The 26,416-nt window shown below is 45.1% G+C and overlaps 1 protein-coding gene and 1 pseudogene across 1 annotated transcript in view; one reads left to right on the top strand and one right to left on the bottom strand.

Moving 5' to 3' along the window:
* The window catches only part of LOC129499782 (zinc-regulated GTPase metalloprotein activator 1A-like), a 57,382-nt pseudogene extending 39,152 nt beyond the window's left edge, over positions 1-18,230 (bottom strand).
* PPP1R14C (protein phosphatase 1 regulatory inhibitor subunit 14C) overlaps positions 18,080-26,416 on the top strand; it is an 86,675-nt gene continuing 78,338 nt past the window's right edge. Inside the window, exon 1 of the mRNA XM_055310938.1 lies at positions 18,080-18,561. Within this exon, the coding sequence (XP_055166913.1) occupies positions 18,229-18,561 (333 nt within the window). The 5' untranslated portion in view covers positions 18,080-18,228. The remainder of the gene's footprint in view (positions 18,562-26,416) is intronic.

Here is a 26,416-nt window from a genome sequence, read left to right on the forward strand (position 1 = left end):
TATATTTTTTAAATATTTTATTTATTCATAGACACACACACAGACACACATACACACACACAGAGCCAGAGACACAGGCAGAGGGAGAAGCAGGCTCCATGCCGGGAGCCCGACGTGGGACTCGATCCCGGGTCCCCAGGATCACGCCCTGGGCTGCAGGTGGCGCTAAACCGCTGAGCCCCCCGGGCTGCCCGGTTTCCTAAACTTTTATTCAGTTGTCAACATTTTAGAATTAGGAGATTTCACATTAAAAAAAAAAAAATCTGTATGTCTGGATTCTCCTGAAAACCTGAAGACGTGTCCTTGCGGGCTGGAATAGACCTTGGTGGATGTGAAGCGCATTCTCTGCACTTACTGCGCAGGTGGGCGGGCGGCCCTTGCCTCCTTGGGCCCTGGGGCCTGCAGGTCGGGAAAGCTTGCTGCCAGAGGTGAGGAGCCCCCGGGCCCCTGGGGAGCCCGAGCCTGGTGCCACTTTGAAGGGAGCGGGGGTCAGGTTCTCTGCTCAGAACCTGCACGCCTGGAATCAGAAGAAGGTGACAGAAGTAAGCGGTGAACTTGTTCCTGACTAACATGGCCTCACACTGTGAAGCTGATGTCAACCCTTCTAACCAACTCAGCCACTGTATTGCTGGGGAAATTCCTAATCGGTTCTGGGGGGGTGAGGGGTGGAGCTCAGGGCAGGCCTTAGGGCAGGTCACACAGCACCCATGCTTGGAAGGGCCTCATGCTGGGGTTAAGGCTCTGCTGATGTTGCCTTGCAATTATTACTACTCTTTGAAGGAGGGCTCCAGAGTTTCATTTGTATCATGCACCCTCCCCATGTGATACAGCCGGTCCAGGCAGAGCTTAACCAAAGCCCCCCCTCCTCCCAAGAGGATATTTTTGAGACTGGATGCTTTCAAGAGATGTAAAGTGTTGATGCATGCTTGTGCTGTTACACAAAGCAGAGAGTGACTTTGTGTAACACTGTGCTAATCAGAGAAATGAGAGAATCCTGTCAATTTGTGTAGAACTCCCAGGAGAATGTGGGAGCCATTGTGCCAGGTCCCACATTAATCACTCTATAACACAGAGTCAAACCGTATGATCTCATTTTATCCTCATAAGACCTCTCTATGTGATAGCTACTATTCTTGTACCCATTTTACTGAGGCTAAGAAAATTTAATATTTTGCCCAGATAACCAGCTACTAAGTGACAAGGCCCAGATTCCAATGAGGTTTCTCCAACTCCAGGGCCTAATATATGGCAATAGTTAAGAGTTTTGTCAGTTTTTATTTGTCCAGAAAAGCCCTAAATTGGAACTTTAAAGTAGTAACCAAAACTCTTCCTGAAGCCTACATTGTTCAGAATGGAACATCTTTATTGCAAGTGGGAAATAAGGTTCAGCATTTACCCATAATCTCACAGTTTAGACTATTTATTTATAATCTTTTAAAAGATTTTATTCATTTATTCATAGACACAGAGAGAGAGAGACAGAGACACAGGCAGAGGGAGAAGCAGGTCCCATGCAGGGAGCCTGACGTGGGACTCGATTCCGGGTTTCCAGGTTCACACCCCAGGCTGCAGGCAGCGCCAAACCGCAGCGCCACCGGGGCTGCCCAGTTTAGACTATTTAATCTCATAGTTTAGACAGTTTAATCTCACAGCAAGACTACTAGTGGCTCATCAGAACCTGTGTTCCTCTTTTTTTCCTGGAGACTTCATGGCTGAATTCTATTTCCCAGGTGTCCTTGCCTTGTGGGTTCCTGGACCCAATTCCAGTGCGTGTGTCTATGTGTGTGTTTTCCACAGAACACCAAGAAATTCTCTTACCAGCAGGTGAGAAATCAACTCAACTCAATTCTGACACTATCTACCTAGATATAGTATCAGATCTCACAGGTTAAGGATTTAGTTGTATAACATTATCCCCATTCCCCACACCTACCCCAACTTCAGATGCCAGTTTCAAGTTCAGGTTGTCACCAGTATTTCTGACAGACTGGCTATCAATCAGAGGTTTCCATTTCTCCTTGGGTTTGATTTATTTTCTAGACTGGCTCATGGGATTCAGAGAAGCATTTTACCTATGAGATCACTGGTTTATTAGAAGGGGATATACCTCAGGAACAGACTGATGGAGGAGAGGCAAAAAGTAAGTTGTGGGGAAAGAGTGTGTAGCTTCCATACCATCCTTGGGGCTCTACTCTTCCCAAATCTCCAAAGTGTTTATCAACCTGGAAGTTCTCTGAACCCTGACCTTTGGAGTTTTTTACAGAGGCCTCATTACTTAGGCATGGTTTATTAAATCATTGGCCATTGGCAATTAATTCAACCTCTAGCCTCTCACTTCTCTCCAGAGGTTAGGGAGTGAGACCAAAATTTCCAACCTTCTAATCACAGGACTGGCTCCATTGGCAACCAGTCCCCATCTCCAGGTGAGATTCCCAAAGCCATCTTGTTAATGTAATAAAAGATACCTTTACCCCCCTCAACACCTAGGACATCGCAAGGGCTTTGGCAGCTGTGAGACAGGAACTGTGGAGTAACTCCAACTATATATGAGAAATATATTTTGGCCATCTAAATAACCAAATATATATTTCTAATAAATCAAAATTTCACACCTTGCAATTAGGAGTGGCCCATGTGACTTAGTCCCACCCAATAGAATGTGATGTGTGCCATTTCCTGGCTTGGTCTATGGAAATCAACTCCATGCTGTCTCCAGGCTTTCCTTTTCTGAAGGATTGATTTCCACACCTGAGACTACCTAGAAAGTCACAATTGAAGATGATAAAGTTTTCCTAGTCTGAGTCTCTTTTAAGTGACTGTATGGAGGGGTCTGCTATGGAGGAGGGCTGTTCATCTGTCCAGAATTAATATGGGAGCACAGAACAGACTTCTATAGTGGTGGAACCATTATGTATTTTGGGTTTTTGCCATAGAAATGAGGTAATCTAAGGAACACCTACTGCATTACTGATATATAAGCAGATACATAAGCAAACTGTGTGGCTTATGGGTCAGATGGGGACAAGGGTCACATAAAATTCATGCATAGTGTCTATTTCCCCCGAAAATAAATGTGTTGATTAAAGTTTTTCTAAATAGTTTTAAGATATCATTTAATGTCAATAAAGACTCAGCCAACTAGTGATAGCCTAGGAGGTGTCCTGCAGGGCAGTTCAAGGAGTCCATAAATAACACGAACCACACATTATCTTGGCCACATCAGGTAAAACATCCCCATTAGCAAAAACCCCTCATTCCCATTCTAATTTCTCCTTTGCACTAAAAATATTTACTAGAACTTCCAGGAAGTTTGGCAAAAGGAAGTCATCACTTGATCCTGCAAATAGAATCATCACTTCTGTGCCCTGCCTGTCTGTTTAAAGTTTAATTTCAGTCTGGTCATTCTAACCATGTTCAGGGGAAAGATGACATCTGGAAAGATAGCTCTTAAAGCAAACAAACAGTTCAGCTTTTTATATAAACTAAATTAATTTATTTGCAAACCCTACCTTTCCGTTGTGGGAAGACAAGCCACATCTCCGGGTCCTTTCCAATTACACCATGATTTGTATCCTGTTCATGACGTGTTACATTGGAAAGGATCTGCTATACTTGCCTGACTCGGTAGGGAGAGAGAATTGAATAAGTGAAAGCTTGCTGAGTTTGAACATTAGCTTTATGAAGGATGCTGTCAAGTGTCAGAATCTTGGGTTTGCAGGAATGTGAGTGTGTTGTGACCAGGAAGAATTTTCCCTGCAGAGGTTCAGTGGTGCTTTTTGTCTCAGTGTGATGGCCAGACTTGCATGGAATGAGTATTTCACAAATATCTGCTGGAGGAATGACTCTGATCAGCGTGGCTCTTACTAGCTGTGTAATTTGAGCTAGTTACTTGACCTCTCTGTGTTTCTGTTGCCTCATCTACAAAATGATGAGTTGTGAGGGTTGAATAGTTAGTAGATGTAAAAGAAGCAATCATGACAGTAGCTGGCATTTAGTAGAGTATGTAAGTATTGCTGTTGTTATTACAGTGATAGTATTAATATTCTCCTTGAATATGGACTTTTAGAACATTGACATGATTCTCAGTGTTCCTTCTTAAAAGCTTGACTGGAAGAGTATAACGAGTTACAGCTTATTAAGATGGTATTTTTATGTCCAAATAGCATTTGGTATTTAAATATATGTTTTTTTTAAAGAAAATTAACATATGTAGTCATGTATTCACTATTAAATCTACTACTTGCCAAATATGCGAGGTAGTAGTGGTACCAAGCTAATATAGTAAGCCAAATCAATCTTTGTTTTTCTTCTGAGATTTTATCATCTTTTTTTAATATATTTTATTTATTTATTCATGAGAGACACACAGAGAGAGAAAGAGAGGCAGAGACACAGGCAGAGGGAGAAGCAGGCTCCATGCAGGGAGCCCGATGTGGTACTTGATCCCAGGTCCCCGGGATCAGGCCCTGGGCTGAAGGTGGCGCTTAACTGCTGAGCCACCTGGGCTGCCCAGATTTTATCATCTTAATCCTATTGGTTAGAGACCATGTTTTTCCAGCCTCACAAATTTTATGGAACCATCTTGACTTTGTACATTATATATTAAACTTTTATAAGCTGGTCCTTTCTTGCTAGGCCTTTCTGCAACATTCTTTTGTCTATTAACTAGGTATTGGATCTGGTTTCCATGAATTAAGAAATCAGCTGACATTCAGTTCATTTGCATAAGAATTAGTAATTCCACCTTTAAAAAAAGATTAGATCTATTTGAAAAAGTTAACATCTACTTGTGTTATTTTGTATTTATTTCTTTCTTTTCCTATAAAGCGAAAAACAGAAAGCTTTTAAAGATGGTAAGATTGTGGTGATTGTGGGAGTCACTGTCCAGAAAATGTGGGCTATGAGCCTGGGAAGTGCCACCAGCAAGGCAGGCATGAGCTGTCACTCTCTCTCTGGAGTCCATGGCAGACAATGCCAGTACCCAATGTCATTCTTCCTTGCAGAGCCTGGACATAGCCTTACAGCCCAGCTCCAAGCCTCATGCTAAGTGGCTCCATGAAGCAACGGCTGCCATTTGAGAAGAAACTTATTTTCCAACTCAAGTCTGCAGGAGGCTATAGTTAGCTACCAGGTACACACTTACTTTTAAAGGCTCTGTATTAGTTCCAAGGGGTAGACGAACAAAGTGGTGGCTTGAAAGCACAGAAATGTATTCTTTTCCTGTTCTGGAAGTTCAAAGTTAAAAAATGAAGATGTTGGCAGGGCCATGATCTCTCGGAAGGCTCTGGGGAAATATCCTTCCTTGACTCTTCTAGATTCTAGGGGTTCCTGGCAATCCCTGGTGTTCCTTGGCTCGGAGATGCATAGCTCCAATCTCTGCCTCTGTCATCCACAGTCTTCTCTGCGTCTCTTTGGTCTTCCTCTGTGGGTGTCTGCATCCCTGGGTCTCTTTTCCTCTTATAAGGACACCAGACATGTCAGATCAAGGGCCTACCCTACTTCGGTATGACTTCACCTTAGGTAATTACGTCTACAATGATCCTTTGTCCAATAGAATCACATTCTGAGGTTCTAGGGAGGATATGAATTTTGGGGAGCATGGACACTGTCCAACTCAATACAGGCACATTGCCTTGTGTCATTATCATATGACAAGTTTATCCCAGTCAGTAGTGCCACCTTGGTGCCGAAGGATGAGGGAAAGGGCTGGTGGAGGATGGGGGTAGGGAGTAGGAGATGGGTGGGTGGGGATGGGGGATGGCGGTTGGAGTTGGGAAGTTGGGGGTGGGGAGGATGTGAGGAATGGGAGGCATGTGACAGGGGAAAGCCTTGTGAGAAGCTCTGCCGGTGAAGGGTTGTGACGGAGGGAGAGGGCACTTGGAATATGCACCTGGGAGAGGTAGGGGACCCAGAAATCAGGAAGAAGGACACATGGCTCACAGCCTGGAGCCCACCCACAACTACACACCAGGATTAGCAAATGCAGATGGCCTAGCTGACCTCCACGGGTGTGAGGTCTGCCCGGTTCTTGTCCAGCTTGACAGATTTTACAGGATGGAATAGGGGATACAGCACAACAAGTAAATTAGATTCTTACCCTCTTCCCAGAAAGACTACACATTTCCTGGTTCACCAGAAGCATGAATTTACTAGCATTTTTATTTTCTGAAACGATGGCTGTGATTATAATTGCAGCCCTACGATATATACAGTGACAGTTTTGGAAGTACCTTGAGGCTTATCTTCATTCATTATGCTCTACGGCATTTCTAGGCTTTTCTATATAAAACCTTCAGAAGGGTTCAGACAGCCAAAGGGCATTTGTGGAATTTTTAATAATTTTCTCTTTCTGTGGGTTGGGCAGTAAAGGCAGAGGAGGTTAATGCCATTTATTACTTATTCTGCAGCTTATTGCTTTGCTGTCTACACTGAGGGCATTATGCACACTTCCTGCTTGGTTCATTTTCTGGGTTGCAGCATTATTCCTGCACCATGACATATAACATTATAATTTGGTCTGTTTTTCAAACATTATATATGCAACATAGTGCAATAGATTTTTCTGTTATCTAAATAAGAAAGCGAGAAAGAAATGCCATTATCTACTTTTCAACATGTTATGATTTCTTAGGATCAGTATAATTCTCTACACGAAGTTCTGAGAGACCATACTCTGTGAGGTTATAGTTTTTTTTTTTTTCTAGTTAGGTAATTAGATTTTTTGGTGGTATAATAGATTTACTTATATTTATAGAATCATGTAACTATATCTGATCTCTTTATTATTCTATAATCAAGGTGTTTTGTCTGTCAATAAATATCTAATCTTTATATTTCAAAACAGTTGCCAAATTGCTTTACCATTTTCAGATTGTACAATGAAACTCACACTGTGACCGAATAGCACATTTTTAAAAGAAATTGACTTGCTTGATCAAGCACTCTTGGAGGGTTGATGATGATGATTCTGAGGTTTTTGTGGAGCAAAACTACAGAGGAGAGAGTACTTAAGGGTGGGAAAGAATGGAAGAATATTGAGAAAGTTGTCGCATGTGAGATTGTCCCCATATGGTCTGCAGCAGTGGTCCTCCACTCTAGTAGCATAGAGGAATCACCTGGGATGTGGAATGGTGCACCAGCACCCAATTCTGGCCTCTGGAGCCTTTGGCTTAATTGGTGTGGGGAGGGTGCAGCGTCTGGTTTGCCTCCCACATGTCAGGGAACATGGGACTGAACATCCAGCAGATGCTATATATAATTGCTGATCTATTTCAGAGGTTGTCAGTTTTCAAAGCAGAGAAGGGGAAAGGGAAAGTGCCCTCATCAATAAAAAAACAAAACTCGGCTCCTCTAGATTTGGAAGTAGACTCGCAATCTTAGGAGGGGTGGGGTCATGCTCCTCTAAGGCTGCCTGTCCCCTGAGGGTCCCTCATGATGACTCCAAGCCAAGCCAGAATGGAAGGAAAGGGGATCCTTTGTGCCCATCACCTTGTGGCCTTGTCCTAAACACAGCTCTGCCCTAACACCCCTTCATCGAACAGAGGGCAGCCTGGAGACATTCAAGTCAGATTTTACTATCAACGAGGCCGGAAGATACAAAATAAGGTCTGAGCTCCATTATAAAACTTTAGATTGGAGTAGGGGTTACTTAGCTTCTTGTAGCTTGTTTTTGTTTTTTTTTTAATCTTTCAAATGAACATAGTCATCAACATTGCAGGTAGATTATCACGTGGGATTGTGAGAAGTTTAATGAGAGAGCATTTATTATAAAATGCCCGACACCTAGTAGATGTCAGTGATGGATAGCTTTTGGTATTGTTAGACTCAAAATATTATCACCCTGGGTCATCTGCTCCAGATAAGACTAGTGACCTTGTTGTGGGTCCAATTCCCCATGGAGGACACCTGTAAGCAGAGCAGAACTAGGTGGAGACATCTTCTCCAGTGTAATTACAAGGCCAGGGAAAGATCTTTTTCCCCATCTCCCTCTGCAGCATCTAAAGAGTTCAGTTTCCAGAAGGGCCTTCTGGGTCTTGAGACAATTGACACTGGGAATGTCAAGCCTTTCATGAATAACCTGCCTCCTGTCCACTGGGATGGAGCTCATTGTAACACAACGCAGCAGACAATACAACACAATCAACACAACATGATGATCTCCACAGTCATGAGAGACACATATGGGAACAGGGATGTTGATTTCTAACACAAGGGCTCTCGCACCGTCCTCTACAGCAATGGTGTGCAAATAGATCTTTCTCATATTTTCTTTATTCATCAGTGGCCACTTAGCTTGTTTTCATATCTTAGTTATTGTAAATAATGCTGCAATAAACATGAATGTGCGGGTATTTTTAGCTAGTGTTTTTGTTTTCTGTGGATAAATACCCAGAAGTGGAATTGTGGATCATATAGTAGTTTTATTTTTAATTTTTTGAGGAACCTCTGGACTGTTCTCCCCAGTGGCTGCACCAGTTAATTCCCACCAACAGCTCATGAGGGTTCCTATTTCTCCACATCCTCATCAACACTCACTATTTCTTGTCTTTCTGAAATTCTCATTTTAACAGGTGGGAGATGATATCTTATGGTTTTGATTTGGATTTCTCTGGATTACTGATGTTGAGCGTCTTTTCATGTGCCCGTTGGCTGCCTTTATGTCTACTTTGGAAAAATGTTCAGATCCTTTGCCCATTTTTTCTTTTTATTTTGTTTAAAGATTTTATTTATTTATTCATGAGAGACAGAGAGAGAGAGAGAGAGAGAGAGAGAGGCAGAGACACAGGCAGAGGGAGAAGCAGGCTCCATACAGGCTCCATACAGGGGCCTGGTCCCTGGGATCTCCAGGATTACACCCTGGGCTGAAGGTGGCGATAAACCGCTGAGCCACCCAGGCTACCCCTCTGCCCATTTTTTAAATCAGATTTTTTTTTTGTTCTTGAGTTGTATGAGCTCTTTTTATAATTTAGATATTAGCCCCTTATCAGTTATATGTTTGCAAATATTTTCTTCCATTCAGCATGTTGCTTTTTCATTTTGTTGATGATTTCCTTTGGTATGAAGAGGTGCTTTATTTTGATATGGTCCTACTTATTAGGTTTTGCTTTTGCTGTCAGATTAAAAAAACACACACACACATATCACCAAGACCAATATCAAGCAATTTACTGCCTATGTTTTCTTCTAAGAGTTTTTTTTTTTTAATTTTTTTATCTATTTACGATAGTCACAGAGAGACAGAGAGAGAGAGAGAGAGAGAGAGAGGCAGAGACACAGGCAGATGGAGAAGCAGGGTCCATGCACCGGGACCCCGACGTGGGATTCGATCCTGGGTCTCCAGGATCGCGCCCTGGGCCAAAGGCAGGCGCTAAACCGCTGCGCCACCCAGGGATCCCTCTTCTAAGAGTTTTTTAGTGTCAGGTCTTACATTCAAGTCTTTAATCCATTTGGAGTTAATTTTTGTGTGTATAAGACACTGATCTTGTTTCATTCTTTTGCATGTGGCTGCCCAGTTTTCCCAATGCCGTTTATGAAGAGAGTGTACTTTCCTTATTGTGTATTCTTGGTTCTTTTGTCATAAATTAATTGGCCACATATATGTGGGTTTATTTCTGGGCTCTCTATTCTGTTCCATGGATCTATGTGTCTGTTTTTATGTCAATATCATACTGTTTTAATCACTTAAATCACTTTAATCACTTTAGACTCAGCTCAATTTTTATCAAAGATTTCCAGAGGAGGAAAAAAAAAACAGTGTCTCATTTTCTCTGGCTAAAGGACAATGCCCAATTATTATTGCTATTATTATAGCTATTAAAGTTTATACACTGTCCATAATTACAAAATGGCACAGGCTTTTCAGGGCATGGTTCCTCAACTGGTGCCAGCTGGTGAACTATTTGTTTCTGGTCCATGCCGAGGTAAGTATAGAGCTCAAGAATTGGTGTTTAGAAAATTTCTGGGGCATTTGACACTGCCATAGGACCATGGTATGGCCTGGTGTCAGAGGGCAGGCCTTGGACCAGTCCGTGGGTTCTCAGACTCGCTCGCTGTGTTGAAGGCGGCTCCAGCTGCAGCTCAGTTGTGTGCTGCAGGACTACACCTCTGTCTACGAGGTCCTGGGGAAAAACAAAATTGGTGCTTCCTCGCAGGTGGCCTAAGCTGGTGGCCTCAAGGCTCAGTCCCACTTTTGAAAACAACTGGGGGAGATTATGTCCAGCTGATGGCAGAACCTGATAAGAGCAGAGTTGGAATGACAATTTGAGCTTACACCTGATGCTTCAGTCATGTCTCATAACAGCCTCAAACCGACAAGGTGCTCAAAAGCTGAGACTAACTGCTAAAGCAAGAGGTGACTAGAGATCCAGCTCAAGATCTTGGGAGGTCTGGGTGGCAACTGTTGCCTTTGCTTACTATGGAAACCTAGTAAGATCCCTGGGAGTGTCTCTGTAGAGGGGAGAAGTGTGACTTCCTATGACTTACAAGAACAGCCAACACCAGACTGGGCCTGGACTGAGGAGTGATGAGATCTGCATTTTTGTATATTTATATTGGAGAATCAAGAAAAAAATGTGTAGAGGCAGAATGTAGAGAAAGTTTCTCTCATATACTGTTTTGGGGTGCCCACCATATTGTAAGCACTGTTCTTGGTCCCAAGAATACAGACTCTACTTGGTTACATACTTGTCTTTAGAGGTTTATAATCTAGTGGGAGGGACAGATGACCCAATAGACACTTCTGTCATCAGATAATATATGCTATTATGTAATACAGATGTAATATGTAAAATATAATATCTGATATAATCATATATGTAATTTTCAAGTGGTCCTAAGAGTAAGGAAGAGAAATAAAGAGAGGGGACAGAGCTGCAGAGAGAAGGCTGTCTGAGGAGGTGGCATTTGAGCTGAGCAGAGACTTGATCACAAAAGGGCTTGATGGAAGGTGTGATAGAGAGGTGGTGGCCAAGGGGCAAATATGAGAGTGACACATTGTTAGGAAACCAAGAAGAGCTTAGTCAGGGAAATGACAAACCCCAGGGGTTAGGCTAGGTGCCATATGGAACTGGGACATGAGGTTGTAGGCACAGACAAAAGTAGACAGGGAGCGTTCCATATTTGGGAACCCCAGGCTGTGTAAGGTATTGAGCAGAATGAGGTGTATGTGTCTAGGGGTGTGGTGGGGAGTATTTGAACAGACGCTGGAAAAGAAAGCAAGAAAAGCCTTACATGCAATGCGAAGTTGTTTGAACTGTAGCCTGAGGGGAACAGGGAATATGGAGGGAGTTTTAAGCATATGATATAACCGCATTTGCTTTATTTATTTATTAAATGACTTTTTAGAAAAGATTTTATTTATTCATGAGACACAGAGGGCGGAGACGAGCAGAGGGAGAAGCAGGCTCCCTTTGTGGAGCCGGATGCGGGACTCGCTCCCAAGGACCCAGGATGATGACCCCAGCCAAAGGCAGATGCTCAAGTCATTGAGCCACCAGGTGTCCCGGCATTTGTGTTTAGAAAGCTCTCTATGGGGGTATGTGAGTGGCTCAGTGGTTGAGGCTTTGCCTTCACTGGGTTGGTGATCCCGGGGTCCTGGGATTGAGTCCAGCATCAGGCTCCCAGCAGGGAGTCTGCTTCTCCCTCTGCCGATGTCTCTGCCCCTTTCTCTGTGTCTCTCATGAACAAATAAAAAATCTTAAAAAAACAACAGCAACATAAAGCTCTTTGTTGGAGCAATAGAAAGAATGCATGGAAGGCAGGGTGTGTAGACAAGTGAGGAGGCCACAGGAGAAACCCAGGCAGGAGGGTGTGGACAGAGGAAGGGGCAGATCAGGCACAGAAAAGCATGTGATCATTGGGGTTTGCTCATTCATTGATTGGACACAGTGGGTAAGATAAAGGATTTCTAGGTGTAATAAGAAGTGAATGCTGTTAAACCATCCCGACAAAAGGAAAACTGGAAGCCAAGCAGGTTCAGCTTGGGAAGATGGCGTTTTGGTTTGAATTTGTTAACTTGGCGTGGCTGCAAGACATCCAAGTGGAGGTTCCAACTGAGTAAACAGTTGGAGATACATGTTTACCTTCCTGTATTGGGATTCACCAATGATGACAATTACTGAATCATTCTATACAGTGAGTTGCAGCAGGATGTCTATGGAGATGATTTCCCACTGCTTGCGTCACATCCTCAAAGTCAAGATGTGCCTGTGGCGATAATTTCTTTAGGACATTGTTGGAAGCATAGTGAATCAGTCCTCTCTGCTATGTTTATGGCATTTTGTGTTCACACATAACAACAGGCACTGTTTTAGGTGCTTTATTTGCAGTGATTCATTTTCCCCCAGAACAACCTGTTAGGCAAGCACTACCAATCATCTTCAAGATGGAGAAGTGAAGGCACAGAGAGGTTAAGTGACTTGCCAAGGTCACAAGCTGCCTAAGTGGCAGAGGGCAGATTCAATCCAGGAAGTTGGGACACACGGCTTATGCTGGTAACCACCACAACATACTTGTCCTCAAACTGGAGGTTTTATGGACCCCTACTGTCCTCCTTATCTTTACCGTCCAGGCCTTTTACCATGTCCAGGGAGGAGGGCCAGCAAAGGGTATATCTTTATATCTAGAATATTTTTCCTCTTTAGGTTTTTTTTTTTTTTTTTTGGTGGCATTTTCAGGAGGAGGATCACACACATGCCCTGTGTCAGCCATTTTGGGTCAAAGTTGTTTACCCGAACACTTGATAACCTAATAATGACAGAAAGAGAGCTCCAGGGAAATAAATAACCCGCCCAGAGTGTGCCATGGGGACTAAGGAGAGCCAGGATTTGTTCTCATAGGTGCAGCTCTGGCTGACAGCAGCGCTTTCCAAACTCTGGGCTGCAACCCTTCAGTGGGTTGGGAAGTCAACTTGGTAGGTTGTAACCAGCATTCCTTCCAAATAATGAAAGAGAACAGAATAGAAAAAGATGTGTAGCGGGTGTATTACATGTAACATGTGTAAGTTATGTGTGTAGATATATATTTGGATCATGACATAAGTGTACTTCTTTTGAATGTTTGGAAAATCCTGAGCTAGAGCACCCTTTACGGTGCAGTCCCTGGCCAAAAACATACTCACCATAGTACTGTAGTCCTTTCTTATCTGTGGTTTCAGTTACCCATGGTCAACTGCAGTCCAGAAGTAGGTGATGTCATTGTCAGAAGGTCAGTAGCAGCCTAATGCTATGTCATAGTGCCTATGTCAATCCCTACATGTCATCTCATCACACAGGCATTTTATCATCTCACATCATCACAAGAAGCCTGAGTGCAGGATAAATAAGATATTTTGAGACAGAGACACCACATTAACATACTTTTATTATGGCATGTGTTTGTAATCGTTTTATTTCATTATTAGTTATTGCTTCTAATCTCTTACCATGCCTCCTTTATAAATTAAACTTTATGATAAGTATGTGTGCATAGAAAAAAAACACAGTGTATATAGGGTTTGGTATTTGGTGTTATCTGTGGTTTCAGGTACCCATTGGGGGTCTGAGAACATACCCCTGTGGATAAGGGGGGTGCTATTGTATTTTCTTCTCTAATTAACTGATAAAAGTGTACGTTTGTGTACTTCAACTACAAACATATTTGCATGTGCATTGGCACTAAATATGGTATACCTGCCGATCTGAAGGTTGGACCAGAAACCTGAGCTAGCTCATGATTTAGGGAGTTGGTGGCAGGTAGATGGTAGGTTGTCAAAGTGGAAGCTTTATCAGGAGACAAAATAACCTGGAGAGAGGATGTGAATGAGCAAAGAGAAGAGAGTAGAATCTGGGGAACCATTTACCTTTAAGACAGGAATGTTGGAAAAGGAGCTCACAAGACCCGGTCAAAGAGGTGGGAGGAAAACCAGGGTGTTGGCATGGGAACCAAGAGAGGAGAGAGCTTGAAAAGCAAGGAGAGGTTCAAGATCGTCAAATGTGGCAGGAGGTCAAGTTAGGTAAGAGCTGGAAAGCACACATTGAATTGAGCAACATGGGGTTCCTTGGTGACCTTGGTTGGGACCTTTAGTCCAATGGTGGCAGCTGGGCTGTGGCGGACTGGATGGTGAGAGGGAAGACAGACACATGGGGATGGGCAGCTCTTCCAAAATGTTTGGCAATGAAATGGGGAGGGCAAGAAGCTGTTGGCTAGCCAGGGAATAATTGGCTCCTCCAGAAACAAATTTGCTCCTAGTGTTACAGAAAGGCGAAATAGTCACAAGTTAGGTTTATGTTTATAGGAAGGTGTGGGATATTTAGTCTCTGTTAGAAGGGATGAGGTGAAGACATGGATTCCCACCCACTACCCCCATCCTCTCTGAACAGTAGGGTAAGAATTTCTGGTAAGTGCAGAGACAAAATTTTAGAATTGTGACAGTGACTGCTGTTGCTCTGGTTATTCATGTAACAGCTAAGTTTATTTTGGAATTATGATTCCAATTTGTAATGCACAATACAATCAAAATCCCAGAGTTAGGAGGAGAAAAAAAAAGGATGAAACAGTAGCCAAAAGAAAAATGACATTGATAGACTATTAACAACATTAGTATTATCACTGAGTAAGGAATAATGAAATAATGGACTGTATTCTGAAAACAGAAAATGCTGTGGGTAACTGATAGAATCCAAAGGGACAGATTAAATTTCTTCTACTTTTATGATGAAAACTAGACTTGAAATCATTTTTGATTTGTCTTTTGGTTTTACCACATGTTTGAGAGAATTCAGGTGTGGGTACCCTATCACTGACACTTCCTAGTCAAGATAAGAGTTCTCTGTTTAGGTGTTGTGGGCCTTGGGGACTGTCATTATCACAGCCTCAAGGTAGGTTACGAGGTGTTGCATAATTATTGCAACATCTAGTCTGTAAGGAGTAAGGAAATTTGCATCTGAGTATAAATATTTGTATTTAATCCTTGTTTCCCTGGAGGAATGAAGAAAGCTGGCATCCCTTATAAAGTCACTTTATCTAACAAACTTTGGGCATGTTTTCAGAGATGAAGGAACTATATACAATTCCTAAAAGAAACTTTCTCCAAATCAGAGAGCAATTTAAGCAAATGCAAAGCTACGAAGAAAGGATATTGACGAATCTGCCTTAGGTTGCTTTCACAGCAGTGAGTGTAAAAGCTCATTTCTTGTGTTCTCAGACCATTCAATTCACTAAAAGTCAGTCATTGTTTTTTATTAACCAGCATGTGTGAAAAATCTTGTCTAAATGGGTTAGAAATGAAAGTGTTTGCCCTGAACAAAAATGTATAGTCTTGAAGATGAGAAATATGGCTGGTTTTGTTGAACTGAGTCATCTGTGAAAGGGTCTCTGCCTGAGAACAAACCCCTTATTCCCAAGTATTTTGAAACACGAAATTAAAGTGTGTGTGTGTGTGTGTGTCTGTGTGGTGGGCTGTTCACGTCAAGTGTATGTCTTGGGTAGAGCAAGTGGATTTTACAGGAAGAGGGACATTCATGTTAGTTCAGTTCCTAATTGCAAGTCAAGGTGACTCATTTGGGCAAGTGAAGGTCAATGTATGCATGTATGTAAAGAGACTACTGATTCATCACTGGCTGTCTTTTTTACAAGTGAAGATGCCTAAAACCCAAGTTTCTCCTTATTTGTCTCTTAGTGCCTGTCATTTTTGAGGTTGTAAGTGAAAGCTGAGTTTTAAGCACAAAGGCAAAACTATCCTACACAGTGAAGAAAAAAATTGACCCAAGAATTTCTCAGAAAAAACTTAGTGAATTTTTATAAGTTCTTTGAAGTTGTTCTTGAATGACTGAATTCATTGTCCAAAGACTCAAAGGAGTTGGAATGAGCTGGAATTTTCTACTCTGCCATTTTCAAAGTATTGGTAGAGCCAGGTCCTAGTGCCAGAATGTGGGAGAGATTTTGAATAGTTTCTCCTTCATTAACTATAATTTTAGCTGTTTCGGTTTTGATTGAAATTATCCTGGTTGGTTCAGTTGGTTAAAGCTGGTGTGAGCTAACTTGGACAAGTGCCAGATGTCTGGAGAGAGACAAGCTTGTTCTGTGTGGGGAGACTGTCACCTATCCCCAGTGCCTTCTATCCTCTTCCTCCGGGCCAACAGAGGTGCTCAACCTCTTGGCTCTGTGTTCTGGATTTAGAACAACCTCTGATGCCCCAGGCAGGTGGGGGTGGAGGTGACCTGAAAAATAGTCATCAGTCTCTGGGGGGCCAATCATGGTAGTTCTATCTCTGTTGTCTGTGAAAAGTTGGGTGGGGAACCTACCTGAGGACAGTTGGCCTCTTCCACGGGGCAGAGATGTGTGAGCCTTGACCCCTTCTCATTGTGCTAGGACTCCAGGGCCCCCATACCAGCCATCCCATTTCACACAGTCCCCCACTAGATCCTTTCCTTTCACTCTTCAGGGCCTGCCCTTTCCTGATGATGAGCTTCAGGCATAGGACTCCCTGGGAAAACCTCAGGCTCTTGGTGAAAACCTCAAAGGGAAGGAACAATGCTGATCTTAGATATGGGTAAGATATAAGAAATAGTAAAAGGGACTATAAGAGAAAAGAGGGGAACTGAGTGGGGAAATATTAGAGAGGAAGACAAACTGTGGGAGACTCCTAACTCTGGGAAACAAAGGGTTGCAGAAGGGGAAGTGGGTGGGGGGATGGGGTGATTGAGTGATGGGCATCAAGGAGGGCAAGCGAGGAGCTGAGCCCTGGATGTTATACTATATGTAGAAAAATTGAATTTAAGTAAAATAGTAAACAAAAAATAAATCTACGTAGAGCAGACCTGCGCACAAAATCTAGGTTGATCTCAGAGCCAGAAAAGCTGGGGAGAAAGTTGCTGGTTACGTCTTTTATTTCACTTTATGGCAGTTGGTCTAGAATCCCACACAGAATCCTCTGTACCTTAGAAAACGTTCAGAAGAAACTAACTTTATCTATTTTACCTCTGAGAAACTTTTTTGAGTGGCTGCCAGTAAGCCTCACCAGCTTTTTCAAGAAGTTCCTAAAGACCACTTACTGTATTTGAGCATCTTTGTGGTTTCTTTCAGTTGCCTGCACAGAAATGTAATGTCACGTACAACGGACATACATTAGTGTCTCCCTGTAATGTTACACACATACACATGCTGTTTTCTGTTTATGGTTTCCCTCCCCACCTCTTTGCCCTTAACCTTATAATAAGCTCATTCATTTGTAACTCTACTTGGCTGCATGATTTTAGAGTAGATTAAGTGCAATTGCTTTTCCCTGGTAAAAAGAGGTAGCTTGGCAGTGGTATTGAGAGAGAGGAAAGCTGGCCAGCCAGGGGATGCAATACTAGAAATGCAAGACCAGTAAACAGCACTGACTCCTTTAGAGAAATGTTTGTTGTCTGTAGAGAAATAACCCCAGCCTCTCAGCCGAGCGATGGATCAAGCCTTCAGTCCTTTAGACATAAAGATACGTTAATAAACAGACACTTTGCGAGGAGGGAAAAACTGGTCTGCAGGGAATTTCTCAGGCTTTTTGATTGTCTGATTGCACAAACATCGCCTAGTCAATTTTTCTCACAATCCGAGAGAGGAAGTGGCATGAATGGGAATGTGTTTGGAGCTGGAGGGTGGGGACAGGAGGGAGAGAGACGCTCCCCCCGCCCCCCCCCCCGCCCCCGGCCCCCATCCGAAGAGGCGCGCGGGCACAGAAACCCTTCCCCGGGAACCTGCGGCTCGGCCCCTCCGCGCGGCCCCTGCGCCCCGCAGCGCTGTGCCCGGGCGGCTGGGGGGCGGGTGTCGTGCGCCCCGGGGCAGCGGCGCGCGGGGAGCGCAAGGGCGCGTCTCGGCGAGGAGAGGCCGCGGCCACCGGCGCGGGGGCCACCGCGCGGCCCCGAGCCAAGCCGGTCCTCTCCGGGGTCCACACACGCGCGCCCGCCCACGCGCGCACCTCCCACGCCCCGGGCCGCGGGCCTGCCGGGCGCCAGACCCCCCCCCCGCCCCCGCGGGACGCCGAGGGTCCTCCGCGGCGTCTTTAAGGCCGCCGTCCCCGCCCCTGCCTCTCCCCCGCCCTCCTCCGCGCGGCCGCTCCTCCCGACCTCCCCTGGAGCCGCGCTGCCGGGCGTGCGCGGAGCAGGTGCGGCCGAGCCCGTCGCATGCCGCTGCCCGGCCCGAGGTGCTAGCGGCGCGGGGCGCGCTCTGCCCGCCGCTCCTCCGGGCCGCACTCGGGCTCCGGCGCGCGGGGACATGTCGGTGGCGACGGGCGGCAGCGAGGCGGCCGGTGGGGCCGGCGGCGGCGGCGGCGCGCGGGTTTTCTTCCAGAGCCCCCGGGGCGGCGCCGGCGGCAGCCCCGGCTCCAGCAGCGGCTCAGGCTCCTCCCGGGAGGACTCGGCGCCCGTGGCCCCGGCGGCCGCTGCGGGGCAGGTTCAGCAGCAGCAGCAGCAGCAGCAGCAGCAGCAGCAGCAGCGGCGCCACCAGCAGGGAAAAGTGACAGTGAAATACGATCGCAAGGAGCTGCGGAAGCGGCTGGTGCTGGAGGAGTGGATCGTGGAGCAGCTGGGTCAGCTGTACGGCTGCGAGGTAGCCGAGCGCGGGGCCGGGAGGGTCGGGGCTCCCTCGCCCCGCGGTGCCCGCACCGGGGATCTCCGGGGCTCGGCTCTCGGGTGCGCACCGCTGCCGCCCGGGGACCCAGCGCGCGGAGCGAGGCGCAGGCGTCCTCTCTCCGGGGTGCCCTCTGGCGCTGGGGCGCGACCGTCGGGAAGCTCCTGTCTGGGTGCAGATGCCGTGTGCCCCCTGGGTGCAGAGCCGTGCCCCCTGGATGGCTGCGGGGAGGACTGGGTCTCGCTAAGCGCATTGCTTTTCTCAGAGCCCGGCGCGCTTCTAGGCTCCAGCTGCAGCTACACGCAGCGGAGCTCGGGAGGGCTCACCCCAGCGGCGCCTAACCCCAGAGCAGCCCTCACTGCCGAGGTCTTGGCCATCCTGATTTTTGTGGGGAGGGAACGGGGGAGGGACCCGTAAGCTGCCTAACGGAGAGGAGAGGCCCAGGGGATCCCAGAGGACCCCTGGATTCCTGAAATTCCATATCAGAATCATGAGACGAGAGCGTTCCCTTTTGCAGCCAGCCCCGACGCGCGTCCCCATAATTCATCCTTGCATTTACCCAGGCTGGGCTTGGTAATCGGGCTTTGTTGGGCTTTGCTGAGGCATCTTTCTTTTCTTTCTTATTTATTTATTTTTTTTTCCTGGCCGAGCTCGGTTGCTCCCATTGATGGGCGCAGAGTGAGAGCCTTTGGCAAACCTGGAAGGGGGCCTGGGTGAAAGGAAGGTAGCTCTGTGGGTGGTGTGCTGGATGCCCGGGATCCACCGGCTTCCCCTCCGCCCGCCCCGACCCCGAGACTTCCCACGGTTCAGGGGCTAGTAGGCTTCGCGCTCAGGTCCGACGGACGCGTAGATGCCTGATGTTAGGAGAAACACTTAGAATAAGCCGTAACAAACGCCTGCTAGAAAAATGATTGAAGCCAAAAATGATTGCCCAGGAGAGTCTTTAATAACAGCGATTCTGAATGAAGTATTGTACTTCTCTTAAGGGCGTGGAGTTTGGGAAGGGTGGGAGAATGAAGGGAATTAATAATTAAGGATATAGCTTCTAAGTTAAAGCCAGGTTTGTGTCCATACAGCTGTTAAGCTGTTCAGCAAAAAATGAAAGCCAGATGAACTCATTGGCTTTTCTACTGGTTTGGGGTATTCTGTTTTTCACACATTTTATAGCCTATTGTGAACACATCCTTTCCTTAATATTCTCATTGCACGAGGCAACAGCATCCTTATTAGGGACTACTGATGAATGATTAGGATATAATGAAGCTTGGCTATATGACTAATGGGCTTGTAAAAATATGTTGTTTCTCCAGCCTGGCTCTTACAAAAAGCTATTTTAATTGCCTAGATAAAAACTGGCCAACATAGGAAATGTTCCTGGGATTTTTTTTTTTTTTAATGGGAAGTTGGTGAAACTCTTTCAAGAAACACCACATTTGATTTAGATGGGATTACTGTTGGGTGGATGGATGTGCTCAGTCTTGCCTCTGTAGAGTCCAGTTCATTGTCATTTATTTCACACTGACCTTTATACTCCATTTTGGATTTGGAGAAGATTTAATAGAAAAACTACTGTTGAAATTAACAGCACTTTAGCAGTGCTCCTTTTATGGGAGACTAATTAGGTGTAGTTGCGAAAACCAGAGAGTTCTGGCCCCTTAGCAGGTTGGCAAATCAAATATTTGAAAAATTCTTCAGAATAATTGGGAGGAAATGGTAGATTGGATGTTCACTAAATTGAACATGTAGGTTAGGTACGTATTTTAAAGGGCAAACATGACCTTGAATCTTTTCCTTGTGCATCTCTTCTCCTATTTTAGACCTTCTGACGTACAGCAAACAACTAGAGATATGAGAGAGGGCTATGTGCTGCCAGCATGTCATTACGATGTGGCAAGTGTTTCTCTTCAAGTTGTTTGTCATTTTAGGTTGAAGGGATATTGGTCATTGAGAAGGTTGTTGGCAGTTTGTAATTACCAAGCTGATGATACATCTTCCTTTAATGATAAAAAATGTGTGGACTTGTAAGTAGCCATATAAAGAATTATTTTCTTCCATCTATTTCTCCACTGGGGGGGCTCTATTTTTAGCTTAGCTTCTCTGGTCTGGTAGCCTTTCCTTGCTGATGGCTTCCAGCATGTCAGCCTTTACTTTCTTAAGCAAGAAGGACCTACCCTGGCTAATAGCTCTGAATCTCATGCGTATAAAGGGTAGGGAATGTTCCTTTTACACTTAAAATTGGTAATGTCAAATTTTTATGGCATGCAATTGAAACAGAAAGCAAATTTGCCAGACTTCAAACTGGCCAGAGGCCTGAGCTTTCTGCCAAGTTGGGGGAGATGATGAACCCATATTTAATTTCAGAAGAACTTATATTAGGCAGGTCAGCAGTTGGATGACTTGTCCTTTTTAGAATGGAAAATAGTGATCTTTTGGAGAGGCATAAAACATGATATTTAAAATTAGGAGTAGGAAAGAAGAAGTACACAGAATAAGTTTTTAGCTGTGGTCTTATCTAGAAGTTTGCAGTGACCAATTTTGTATGGAGAATAATATAAAGACAGCATCTGTGGAGCGATTATTAGGTGCTGTTCTCACAGTCAGTATGGACTAATTGATTTAGTCTTTGCAGCAACTCTGTGAAGGGTGCTGTTGTCTCTGCTTTCCAGACCAAGAAACTGAGACACACAGTAAGAAGAGGCTTTCCCAAGCTCGCAGAGTTGGTGAGGGCAGGGTGTGGGAGTGGGAGTATGAACCATGGCAGTGTGGCTCTGAGCCCATATGCTAACCACCGGGCCTGCCTCTTAAGTTTGCAAGGTCCGTGCAAGGGAACACATGGAGGCCCGCATAGCATATGCCTAAATATTTATAAATAATGAATATGTAATAAGCATTAGAAAAAATTTATTCTCTCTACCTGCCTTGAAATGATATCTCATAGTGGTCTGGAAGGCTAGGTTTGACTTACGAATTCTCAAACTTCCCAGAGCTCAAAGCTGGAATGTAGAGCTGGAGAATCCTGTGGTCTAGGGTCTGCTTCCTTTTCTTCCCACCCATGGTACAGTCTCACCTGGTGAAGAGCATTTTGTCCACTTCCATACCCAGTCTCTGTCTATACCCTTTGTCACCCCTCAATCATACCTTTGCCTCAGACCAGTGGCAGAGGCCCCCTTGGGAGGACAGATCTGGGAGGAGCCTGTTCATGTCCTGGAAGTGGCTTCATATTGGATCAGGAAACTTTGGGGATCTGCAGCGGAGCCTAAAACCAGACAGAGGAACAGTAGTTTTGGTTGGGTGGGTACAGTCGGTCATAGGACATCTGCAGGAAGATGGGTGTGGGAGAATTAGGGCTTAGGACCATGGCCCTCCTTACCCAGTCTAAGGGCAGGATCGCTGAACACCACATCAAGTAGCCTTTTGGATATAGAGATAAATGTTTTTATAAATTCTAAAATGCTTAGTTATGTTTATAGTTCTTCTCCATTTCATCTTCTTGTATAGATAAATTTTCAGCTAGGGACTTGGTTATAATGGAACTGTTAGGATGAATCTATATCCACATTTAAGAATTTCTGTTTTAAGAAAGAGATTTTCATATCTCTTCCAAACCCAGACAGTTTTTAAGAGCATTTGGAATCTGGCATAGTGTCTACTTTGACAAGTATTGCAAGATGGCTTACTGGATAAGTCATATCATTTTTTCTCATCTTGCCCAGCATCAAAGATAACATCTGTACTTCCAGTTTTGCAATTTGGTTTGCTTTGGAAATAAAAGCCTGTTGTTAACCTCAGATTATTAAAATGCCTGTAGCAGCCTCACCGTAAATAGACTTGTGTGCTGAGGGCATTTCCTGGGTTATCCTGAGGGTCCTCCTAACGAGGGCTTTCCTTTTGTGGCAGCTGTCTGCGTTTTAAAATGTGGTTTCTGGCGTATGATACCTTTTTATCTTCCCTGACTTCCTGTCATACTCATTCTGTAGGTCATGTTTTTCCAAGTTTTTTGATGGTGAGCCTAGTAAGAAATACCCTTTAGATTGCTGCCGGACTCACAGACACATGGATTCACAAAGCACCACTTAATATTACTATGTATTCTAAAGAAAAAATTACAAAGGTAATACAAAATATGACTTTATTAATGCTTAAATACTCTGTTCTGTTCTATTTCATTTTCCAGAATTGCTGGTTGTGACCCTCTAAATTGGTTTCAGGGGTGCCTGAGGGGCTCAGTCACTTAAGTTTGGCTCGGGTCATGATCACAGGGTTGTGGGATTGAGCCCTGCATCTGGCTCTGTGCTGGGTGTGGAGCCTGCTTAAGATTCTCACTCTCACTCTGTCCCTCCCCCCAGCTCATGCTCTCTTTCTCTCTAAAAATAAATAAGTAGATAGATTTCATAACACAAGTTTGGACGGTGGCATGCAGTTTTAAAGGTACCCCTCCAGAGGCTCAGTCGGTTAAGTGTCCTACTCTTTATTTCAGCTCAGGTCATGGTCTCAGGGTCATGAGATCTAGTCCCAAGTTGGGCTCTTTGCTTAGCGGGGAGTCTACTTGAGATTCTCTCTTTCTCCCTCAGCCCCTACTCCCTTTGTCTCTCTAGAATATATAAATAAATCCTAAAAAAATATATTCCTCCAGAGAGGAAAAAGCCTAAACATGTGTGATAGAATTAGCTGGTGTTTATTAAGTGTGCTCTATGCATCAGGTATGATTCATGTAGTCCTAGTAATAATTTCTGATATTCACATTTTATGAATATAGAAACTGAGTCACAGAGATGTCAGAAAGTTGCCCCAGGGCTTACAACCGAAATGTAGATTGCGTGCACTGTGTGCACGATTTCATTTTTGTAGTTTACACCCTGCATGTCCAGGAATTCAGATACACCCTTCCCACTGCACTGAACTGCTTTTCAAGGCAGGACAGAGCCAGGCACCTGTGAACTTCCATAAACCCCCCACTCCCCAGGCGTGGCTGTTGGAACCTCTCAGTTTACTGATCTTGCATGTAGGGGAGACACCACCGTCGGGGCAGTTGTTCTTGTACCTGGATCAGGCTTCTAGTTTTAAGTTCAGGTCCTGGTTTTGTATACAGTTTCCCTACGATGTCACATTCCCCATTTTGCTGCTTTCTTAGTACCTGAGCCAGAAGGTAGAAACTATTGCTTAGAACTTGTTTTGTGGATTATCTGGTGGCTCTCCATTTGTTTGGGTATTGGAGAGTGAGTAGGCTTTTTTAAAAAAACTGTTTTTTTTTTTTAAACCTCCGTAAACTCAATCTGTAAAATATTAAGGAATAAAGTAAACATACTAGAAGACTACGAATAAAATAATTCTAAATTGCCAAGGGAAGAAAAGTACTTCACACATTTCCCTTTGGAACAGTAGTTAGGAAAATTTAGGGCGGAGGCAGTCGTTAAGAGAGTAAATGCTCCTCAGCTAGAAGAACCTGAAGTCACATGACGGCCCCAGCGTTTAGAAGTGGTGAGAGAGTAGGCAAGGTCCTCAATCTCTCTTAGCCTCACTGCCCCTTATGTTTAAGGGGATCACCCTGTCCTCTTTGTAGGGTTGTTCTGAGGACTGGATGGGAAAGCCATGGAACACAGTAGCTGGAATGTGATAGGCTCATAGTCGCTGTCGTACCTTGAACCATAACCAGACATTAGCTATTGCTTATCCTCTATGATGTGGGCAGAGGACAGGAAGGAAGAGAAAACAAGGCACTCCCATCTATTTGGTGGTAGAATTTGGAGAAGGATGTGTGGATACTTTGGGGTCAGCGATGCTGGTACGTGTTTGAACTTGAACGTGGGCAAGTAGTCTCTTGTATCATTCCCCTTTCTCCTGGAATCGTCCTTATTCTGGAAGTTCCTCTGGGTTTTCATGTCTATATGGAGAAATTAGACTTCAGTCGGTGTTAATTTTCTTTGTGTGTGGCCTCGTATGGCAGAGCACAATTCTTCAACTATGAAGTATTTGTTTGAATGAACGAAAACGAGTCAATCATCAGAAAACGTTTTATAAGTCATTGATGTTTTAGCGTTGAATTAGTTGGTGGCATTTCTTTATTAGAGTCACAGGAAAACAAAATAGATTTATGGTTTTGTTACAGTAATCCATATCCTACTCTTGCATTATTACTGTTGTGTTTCAGGGTTGTTGAAAAGTAACACCTACCCTTGTTGACTTATTTGCTCCAAACAGGAATTTACAGGTCGTGGTTGCAGTGCATTGATTTGTCAGCTTAGACCAAGAGAACTCTTTCGAGAATCTGATGTTCCTTGGATTTCTTGCCCACCTGCTCTTCCTTGGCTGCTGTGGCCCTTGGCAAACGACCTCTGCCTGTGGTTCTCACCTCGGATTCGTGTTTGCTTCTGGGGTCTTCTGCTTTTCCCCCAGCTCTGAAACGACCTTGCAGCAAGGGGCAAACCTTGCCTAATCGATAGCTGTCCTTAGAGGCTCTCTTTCTAGATGAGGGAAGAGTAAAGTCTGAACCGTCCCTTCCCACGTACTGCGTGCCTGCACTGTGCACGCGATTTCATTTTGCCGTTTACTGCCTGGTCTCTCGTGCCCTACTTGGCCATTTCAAACCATCACCTGTCTTTTCCAGGCCACTTTTCTGAGCTCTTCCCTTCCCTTCAGCCTGGTCCCCGGCCCCGGCCCCCTCCTGTGCCAGTCGGTGCAGCCATCAGGGGGCTTCTTCCCTCCATCGCCCTCCAGCTGTGGGTGGCTTTGCAGCCCTGCTCCCCACGGGCCCAGGCACCCCAGCTCCCCACGGGCCTAGGCACCCCAGCATGTGCACAAACCCAAGTCTTTCTCCCCTGCTAGAAACTGCGACGGCGATCACCTGCCATGAGAAACACTCCTCTTCCTCAATCCTGTTTGGCTGTGGTTGCTACTCCTTCTCCTCTTTCCATCTCTTTTTTCCAGATCTTTCTCCACCCATGACAGATGCTGTTTATCCACCACAGCCGCCCTGAGGACCTTGCTGTTTCTCAATCTGGGAGGTTTGTGTGAGGCTTTATTTGCCTTGGCCTCCTGCCTCATTGGGCGCCCCTTGCCACTCCCCGTGGAAGCCTTTGGCTTCGGAGGCAGCCTCTGGGGGTCTCACACTCTTCTCTAGCTACTCTTCAAGCCCCCTTCTGGGTTTTCTTTCTCTGCCCATCTCTTTGGCCTGATGTTGCACAGGGTCTGTCTCTGGGGCCTTGCTCTGCCTTTTAGTTTTTTTTTTTTTTTTTTTTCCTCTGCTCTCTCACGTTCTTTCTGGGTGATACGAATATTCCCGTGGCTTCGGTTGCTGGCCATATGCTGACAACTCTTCAATCTGTATTTTTAGCCCAGATCTGTTTTCTGAGGACCAGACATATTCAGAGAGTTTTGCAATGGACAACTGCACTTCGATATTCTATGGGAGCCTCATGGCTGACTGGTCTGCAAATGAGTTTCCCTTCTTCCCTTCCCTGGTGAATGGCAGGTGCTGTGATCCACGGATGTCCCAGCCAGAGAGCCTGCTGGCATCCCTCCCCCTTGCCTCTGCCCTGCATGGCACACCTGGCAGCCACGAAGTCTTGTTGACACTTGTGCCTTACAGCTTTGCAACCCAGTGTCTTGACTTCTCACTGCCGCCACATTAGTGCAACACCTCAGAATTTCTCACCGATGGACACTTCCCACCTCAGTTCTCTCCAATCACTACCACCACGTGGTTTGGTACCACCGCCCGCAGCAGCCCCCTGCTTTGCTGCTGTTAGGGTGGCTTACCTCTGCCACTAATATAGCTCCACGCAGAGGGCCAGGTGACTTGTACATTCTCTCTCCCACAACCAGACTTTACAATAAC

Source organism: Nyctereutes procyonoides, unplaced genomic scaffold (assembly GCF_905146905.1).
Source record: "Nyctereutes procyonoides isolate TBG_1078 unplaced genomic scaffold, NYPRO_anot_genome, whole genome shotgun sequence".
NCBI classification, from domain to species: domain Eukaryota; kingdom Metazoa; phylum Chordata; class Mammalia; order Carnivora; family Canidae; genus Nyctereutes; species Nyctereutes procyonoides.